The sequence below is a fragment of the Squalius cephalus genome (assembly GCF_949319135.1).
Source record: "Squalius cephalus genome assembly, chromosome: 24".
Lineage (NCBI taxonomy): Eukaryota > Metazoa > Chordata > Actinopteri > Cypriniformes > Leuciscidae > Squalius > Squalius cephalus.
The window spans coordinates 13,416,405-13,425,153 of NC_137145.1; the positions used below are offsets into that span (position 1 = coordinate 13,416,405).

Sequence of the window (8,749 nt, forward strand, 5' to 3'; positions counted from 1 at the left end):
CATCATGTACCATGTGCCCAGGTCTGGCAGGTATTGGACATCACTGCAGTCAGTCATTACTTGTTTACTTAAGCAGTAAGGTATGAAGTTGTGCTGTTAAAACTAGGGATGCACCAATATAAAATGAAAGTATTACAATAAACCTTTTTTTTATGTTATGTTATGGCTGATAAATGTTAAAATTCAATACTTTTTTTGTCTAAATAAATAAAATAAAAAAAGTAGACATCAATTTATACATCACAACATTGAAATCTACAGTGTGACCAATACATATTAATTTATTTTGAGAAATAGATTTTGCAATGTTGTTATTGCTTTATTAGTAATTTTAAAAGATTAATAAATAAGTGAGGGCTAGATAACAGCAAAAGTTTAAAAGTTCGAGTCTTTTTTTAAAGAAATTAATAGTTCAGCAAGGACGTATTAAAATAATCCAAACTGAATGTAAAGATATTCCCAAATATACAAAATATTTCCATTTCAAATAAATGTGGTTCTTTTGGACTTTCTATTCATCAAAGAATCAAGTATCATGGTTTCCACAAAATATTAAGAAGCCAACTGTTTTCAACATTGATAATAATGTTTAAAAATCTTTCTTGCGCATTTAAGAATGATTTCTGCTTTCTGAAGGATAATTCGACACTGAAGACTGCTGAGAGATCAGCTTTTCCATCACAGGAATAAATTACATTTTAAATGTAATTTTCATAATATTACTTTTTTTTACTTTATTTTTATTGTTTTTAATTTTATTGTTAGCCTTAGTAAGCATTTCTTATTTCAAAAACATAAAAATAATCTTACTGCCTGAGCCCAAAATGTTCAAAATGTTAGTGTAAATAAAATAAAAATAATATCGACCAATACAGGGCCAAAATATTGTGCATCCATAATTAAAACATTTCTTAATTAATAAAATTCATTTAAATTGGTAAACGACAAAATGGCATTGTCCAATCAGCTTACAGGAATGGAACTGTCTGTTTTATAATGATCTTTTGGATCCAATATCTGCCATAAAAAAATACAACTCACAGCGAGAGCATGAGAAAAATTATCTGCTGCATTATGAAATGTCTTTTGGAGCAGAATCTGTTGGAGAATGAGCAATTGTCCTCATCAACCAATCAAGCTAATCTATAATTAGTTCCTCCATGGGAAGAAAACACAGAAAATTAACTTCAGTTTGCGGAATAAAAATAACCGAGTTAACATTTTAAGATGCTCTCTGCAGTGTGCTAATTCAAGGTCAAAGCAAACAAGGCAGGCCGGTCTCTAAGTTCCCCTATACCAAGCAGTTTCAAATCCACAACTCCGTTTCCACCAAGGTCTGCACTTTCACTTCAGCTTTTCATCAGACGGCATCTTGAGATAAAGCTACATATGTGACCTTTTCTGCCAAATCTGCTGCTGCCTTAGCAATTACGTTCAGTCTATTTCAGTTCGGTCCAAGTATCATCCTGTGATGTTCCTGCTCTCTGTACTGTAACATGTTGATCCATTTCGGTTTACTCACAGCAGATGGTAAGGCAAGAGGGCAGTTTCAACAACCAGAGCATTGTGTCGTGTTCTGGAACATCTGCGTGGAGAACATTGTAGCTAGAGTCCTTGTGGTCAGACGCAAATTAAGGATGGTCGGGCGGTAAACATCCTGTGCTTTAAGGAAACATTCCAAACATCAAATCATGGTGCTGCTAACGCCTACACAAGTTTACAGGTGCATGAGAGAGGTGTAAGCTGGGAAGAAAGATCACTTTTTGCACATTTGCGGAAAACAAAAACTTCCCCGAATGTTCCATAGCTGTTAAGCGGCTTTAAACCGAACGAGTTGAGTAAAGAGATTTAAACAGACGGCTGCAAAAGTATATTACCTTTCTCAGAAGGGAATTAGCTCTCTCGAAGAGCTCTCAGAGCTTAAAAAAAACTCTCTGTGCGGTTTCGTTTTTTGATGTGATGGAGACTGGAAGAGGTAGTGTAACACACAATTAAGAATGAGGGTAAATACCCTAGAACTGGGTACTGAACCAAAAATCACAATTCGATTACATTTCAATTCGAGATATAGATATATAGAGAGAGAGAGTTCTAATTTCTACAGGTTTAGGCCTCCATATACTGTACCTGAGATATATATATAAATAATTAAATGTAATAACAGGAAAAACAATCAAGGAATAAATTACTTTAGGAAAAAAAAAATGATCCTGAATTAATTTGTTTACATTTTTCTTTAATTTATTATTTTCTCTATTTATTTGTATTCTTTTTAACCTTTATTTATTTATGCATTCATTTATTTTTATATTTATTTATTTCTACATGTATTTATTTTACATATTTATTTATTTTTACTTTTCAGTGTGCAACATGGAAATGTGGTCCTTGTGTAGCTAAAGTGCATCACTGGTTGAGAGGTCACATATAGATGCGTCAGAGTGTTCAAAATGTCATTCATTGTTTGAATTTCATAATAAAGCTGAGACTGTTTCATAGACTAAAAGATCGATTCTTGGGATTTAAGAATCGATATTGGTTCATCAAAATGAATATCGATGAAAATCGAGAAATCTATACTTTATACCCTGCCCTAAAATACACAATGTGATTTCACAGTAAGTGTGAATGCAAAACAGCTCCCTGGACGGTCCCCGCTGTCTGTGGCCTGCTTAAAGGCCAAACCTCAGATATTTTCTTCAGCGAGTTTGAGAAGAATACATCCGAAGTCTCTATCTCTGTTGACAGCAGTCTCTCACACCTCAAAGCCACAGGAACATTAAAACATCTGCCGATCTTCTCATGATGCACGACGGCTGAAAAGCAAGCATGTCAAAGAGGCCAAGTCTGAGGCTTCTGAGAAGTTCTGCGTCTACAGCATGGCTCCACGCTTCTATCCACAAAGCTATCCATCTCTGTCACCGAAAAAGACACAGAGGAGATTAAAGCACGAGAGATACAAAACTGTAAAGTTTAACACTGCCACCTCAGCCCCAGATACAGCAAAGCTTGCCAACGTCCTCTAGATTCAATACATCCGGCCCATTCATCTCTGTTCCAGACCACCGTTTTGTCCGCCTCTTAATGTCAATGCTAATAGATTGTAATGCGTTTAGATCTTTCCAGTAAGAGAAACTCAGAACCTCAGCAATCTTCTGATAATTATCAAACAGGGTTGACATTGCTAGAGTACAGCACACAATCTGAAGATGGGTGTCTGTATCGTCATCACCCTGCCAAGATTTTATAATAGCTAGAAAATTGTGCAGTTAATGAAACAAAGAAAGAACTGGTTTCTTTTATCCCATTGTCCCACTCCCATCAGTGGCTTTTATATAGTTCATTTTTTTCTTTTTTCTTTTTTTATTGTAGCTTACCCACAGCTGTCGCAACAATGTAAACACAGAAAAATAGTAACACAGAAGTGTAGTAAAAAAAAAAAAAAAGGCATATAAATAAATAAATAAAACATTATTTTGGCAGGGAGTAAAATACATTTAATGCTTTAAAACTAAAAAAAGTTTTTAAAAGTGTGTAAGAAGTTTAAAAAAAGTTTTTCAGTGCATTTATAGCGTTCTGGAACTGGTGTTAAAACCCCAAACACACCAAAACTAGGAATTTTAAGTTGTTTAAGGGACCATTTCGTCTTCCACAGTCTGTCTAACGTTGCATGGCAGAGATGATATTTATGGCAGGAGGGTGCTGGGGGAGAAAGACAGAAAAAGCGAGTCCCATTGTTGGTCTCAGGAGCTGCAGTATAATTACTGTAGCACATGCGGGGCCTCCACGAAGATGCCTGGCTGCAGGCCGGGGACCAGCTCTCTATACTGATGTCTCCCTGCAGCCCCACTGCACTACGAATGAACTCGCTTTCCACATGCCTCTTTCTCCTGTTCCCCTCCTCTCTTACTGTCTCTTCTGTCCTTTCTGCACATCTCATTCAGGAGGCTAAATAATAAGGAATGCTTCTGCTGGCCTAAGAGGGATTTTCACTTGCCCTGCCAACATTTTCACTGGTCCTACCACAAAGATAAATAATTAACACGAAAACACACACACACACATTTTACATAGACATAATGATTTTTATACAGTACAAACTGTAAATTATATATCCTAACCCTAAACCTACCCATCACAGAAAACTTTCAGCATTTTTACATTTTCAAAAAAAACATTACTATTTGATTACTATATGATTTATAAGTTTTCCTCATAGGGACCAAAAAATGTCTCAACAAGAACAAGGATTTTAGATATTGCCATCTTTGTGGGGAAATTTTTTTTCCCATAACATCCCTGAACCACATACACACGTTTTATCACTTTATTGTCAGAATTTCCAAAATTTGCTTCGTGTCCTAAGAATTTACACAATGGCAACAACAGACAATAAAAAAAACTCTAGGCTACATCATATCTTATATCACGCTACAATAACTGACTGTGATATATATATATATAAAATATAATATAAATATATATATATATATATATATAATATAAATATATATATATAATATAAATATATATATATATTATAAATATATATATATATATAATATAATATAAATATATATATATAATATAAATATATATATATATTATAAATATATATATATTATAAATATATATATATATATATATATATATATATATATATATATATATATATATATATATATATATATATATATATATACAGTATATTATCACATATATAATTTACATGTATATTAGTAAATTTATATATACACACACAGATAAATAGATAGTGTAAAACAATATTAATATGAAAAGAAATGTTCCGTTAAAACAAATATTTCTAAGACAAATTCTTGCAACAAATCCTTATCTATGTGAGTCAGCTGCATACTGTATCGTTACTGTGGCAACATTTTTTAATGCTCACAGAAAACCAAATGTTTCAGTTTGCAAGCCACAAAACACGTACATGATCATCAAGCACAAGATGAAAACACTGATAGGACATCAACTAGCATTGCGCCATAAAATCATTCTTATTTTTGAGCCCTGCTGCTGCACTCATCTCAATTTCTTTTCCTTCCTCTCTGCAACCTCCAAAAGGACGCATTACTATCCCCCCTTTGTGTGGGACAGTGAGCCAAAGGCTGAAAGGCAGAGTAGAGGATCTCTCCTTTGAGATTTAAGACAGAGTGACACAGCAGACGTGGAGGGGCTGTCAGCCGATATCCCTGCTCCTGTCCGGAGCGAGTGTCACAGCTTCTGGATACGACAACGTGTCAGGACAGCCTGTCAGTTGGCGTCCGCGGGCTAAAATACGCTGCTTTACCTATCCATCAGCCCTAAAATTTTCATTTCAATCATCTCACCCCTGCAGAATCTGGTGAGACTGGGATCGAAAGCATTACTAAAATTAAACTCTTCTGCCAAAACCTGAGCCAGAGTTGCCAATAAAAAGCACTGGGATATAAACCAACAGCTGAAACACTATTATTTGCTGGCAGTATCAAACGCCTTATGATACGTTTTCAAACTGTGCAGTATTTACCCAAATAGTCAGTGGCCTAAATGCAGTTTAATTGATGTGAGGCTACGCTCTAAAACCAGATGCTGGGAATGTTACGCTTGGCTGTCAGTAAAACAGAATGCTAAGATTTTCCTCTTTAGTCAAGGCCCGTGTTTCATGTCTGAAACACACAGGCTGACCCAGAGCTCTAATGGCCCCCGGGGAGAGTATTCTGCATGTGTCAGCTTATGCCCGAGACACACTTGCTCTGTTAATAATGTCTCTCACTTTGTTCTCGCCCTGTGCAGAGTCTGCTTGGCCCACCAAGGATTTAGATCCAGAGGGGGTCAGGCTCTTTCATTAGGGCTGCTGCTCTTGATCAGAGTTGGATTTCCATGATAATTAGCCATGACTCAAATTGACATGAAACACCAGAGGAAACTCAACTAACAGACCAGTCATGTGACCTGACCTCTCCTATGTCCATCCGGCAGGACGTTCAAAGGGCAACAGATCAGTGTCAGAAAGAAAGACCATACGAGTTATGAGACTGACAACCATGATAACGCTTGAAGGTGACGCATCTGCTGGCATTGAAACAGACATCTCGATGCAAAATGCACATAGAACAAAAGTGAAATCATCCCTTTCGTTTCACTTCACAATAGACAAAAACAATACGTATTTGCAAAACAATGACCAGATCATGCGTGACCAGACCACAAGGGAAACAAAAAGCATCCTACCTGTCCTGTGACTGTTCTTCGTACATTCTCTCCTTGGCTTCCTTAAAGAGGCGAATTGCTCTTTTGGATTTCTTCATCAGGCTGTCGATGTACACTTTGAAATAGTCATTCTCACTTAGCTGAGTAAGTCTCTGGTTTTCCTCGTATTTACACAGAATCAGCCTCAGGTGCTGGTAAGTGTCAGGTAAAATATCCAGGATGTACGGAGGACTGTTCTTCAGCTGTAGTCTGGGGTTCTGACATAACCTCACCTAAAAAAACACACACCGTCAGTTTCGAAAAATCGACTCCCCTTCACTGAGAACACACCACACAACAATTTCACTAAACAACTAAGTTTGAAAAAAATTTCAAAAGGTAAGTGGTACAGTATAAATGAACTGTACCAGGACTGAAAACCTTCAGGTCTCGGTCCGATGATTAGTACAACAGACTAATATAGAGAAATTAAGATGCTTGCACTATGTAACAAATCATGATCACTACACTGTATACAGAACTCTATTTATGGCACATATATTTTATAAAATATTACATTAGTAATGAAAGATGGATGGAAAAGAAATCCCAGAAGTTATACTTGTATAAATGATATAACAACCCAATGTATTGCATCTATAAAATAGCTATAAATAAATACAAAAAAGATGGATGGATGGATGGATGGATGTTATGCTCTGTAGATAGATAGATAGATAGATAGATAGATAGATAGATAGATAGATAGATAGATAGATAGATAGATAGATAGATAGATAGATAGATAGATAGATAGATAGATAGATAGATAGATAGATTTCAGCTACGAACAAACTTCTCGAGCTTGCCGCTACTCAGTAAACAGTTTGCTACAATGTATCAAACAAATGCTTCCAAACAAGCGACTTCGTGGAAAAGTCTCTCAACGCGTGAGGAAGCACTGTTGCTTCATCGACAGGAGGACTGTAAACACACTCAAGACACTTACTACTTTGTCCATGAGTTTCCATGTCTTCTCTACGGTCCGGCGGTCCGCAGCCGCCTGTTTGGGGGGTCCGACAGCGTCCTGGATGGCATCAATAATGCCTAAAATACGGCCTTTCCTATTGTTAGGTGGGCGTCCACTGAGAGCAGTTGCCATTTTCTGCACACTGTAACATACAGAAATGTTGAAGGCAACAAAACACATGTGGGCAGATATGTGACAGTAGCCTATAGAACTGTAGCCTACCAGGACTGAAAACCTTTAGGCCTACTTGAGGTCTTTTATATCAGACCAGCGATTAGTAGGCTAGCCTAGGCTACAAAAGACTAGTAAAATAAAAATTAAGATGCTTGGACTTTGTAACCCATTTAGTACCATTGTGAACATTAGTTTGTATACTGTATAACGTACCATATACAAATTCAATTATAATTTAAAGGTACATGTAGACTGATGACCGAGACTTGTCTATCATTGACATAAATCATGATCACCGAACATGTAAACAGAACTCGATTTTAAATGATTGAATCACATTATTAAAGTTCTAAACTTTTTTTAAGCACGTAGTTTTTTTCAGTAGGCTGCCTAAACAGTGCACACTTAGCTGGGAATAATTTGGGATGAAATCGTTTAAAATCCACCCTGCAGAAATACAAGATTACTGTGTTGCACTTTTTAAAAGAGCATTGAACAAAATGCGACGTAGTAAGAAACACAACTTGATCTTTAAAGACTATGACAACTAATTAGCTAGAGCAGGAATCTTAATTTTACTGTAAATTGCGGCAAATTGCTCTTTTGTATAATATAAAAACTCCAGACTTACTGCGGCAAAAGGAAAACAGTGTAGCAGCCAATACAGGGAATGTCAGAATTCCTGAGTTGAAGCTTTAGGGAGGTCCCCACAACAAATTACAACAAAAGCAACAAAAACACAACGCCAGTGCCAGGAAACTGTTACATCTCTGCCCAGACGTTCTAAAACTAGAAGGAGCTCGTCCGTATCCTCACGCAAAAACCGCTTAAACGCAGTACAATCCCGCTTTTGTCGCTGTCTGATATGGTCGTGTCACTGCTCGGTTAAAAATCAGTACTGGAACAAGAAGCAGCGAAAGCAAAAGGGAGGAGCCGAGTGGGCGGAGCCGATGAAGCAATCGCTCTCAAGTGGCCAATCAGAAAGCGCGAACGTTCTCTGAGGTGACGGAGTTCTCAAACCGCCAATTGGAGTTGAGACTTTAAGTGCATACTTAATATTTCCGTAAATGAAGAGGCAATGAAATCGTGCAAAGCGTTTTGTAGGTTGTTCCTATTGTGCAAATTATATATTCAGTCATCTTCACTTTCTCCGATGGAAACAAGTCTTATTATGGCAAGCCGCGTTAACATTTATAACGTCTAAAATATATAACTAAAATCTTTGTATGTTTTTTTATTTTTTTATTACTAGTACCTAATCCAAAAGTGAGTATGTTTTCATTTTAATGACTCCTTTGTTAAGGTAATATTACTAGTAATAATTGGAATAAAGGCTAGTAGTAGCCTAAC

General features: G+C 36.5%; 1 protein-coding gene across 1 annotated transcript in view; it reads right to left on the bottom strand.

Moving 5' to 3' along the window:
* cblb (Cbl proto-oncogene B, E3 ubiquitin protein ligase) overlaps positions 1-8,304 on the bottom strand; it is a 66,141-nt gene extending 57,837 nt beyond the window's left edge. The window contains exons 1-3 of the mRNA XM_079861816.1: positions 8,031-8,304; positions 7,205-7,367; positions 6,238-6,488 (exon numbers count right to left, since the gene is read on the bottom strand). Coding sequence (XP_079717942.1) covers positions 6,238-6,488; positions 7,205-7,357 — 404 coding nt within the window. The 5' untranslated portion in view covers positions 7,358-7,367; positions 8,031-8,304. The remainder of the gene's footprint in view (positions 1-6,237; positions 6,489-7,204; positions 7,368-8,030) is intronic.
* Between the last annotated feature and the right edge of the window lie 445 nt (positions 8,305-8,749).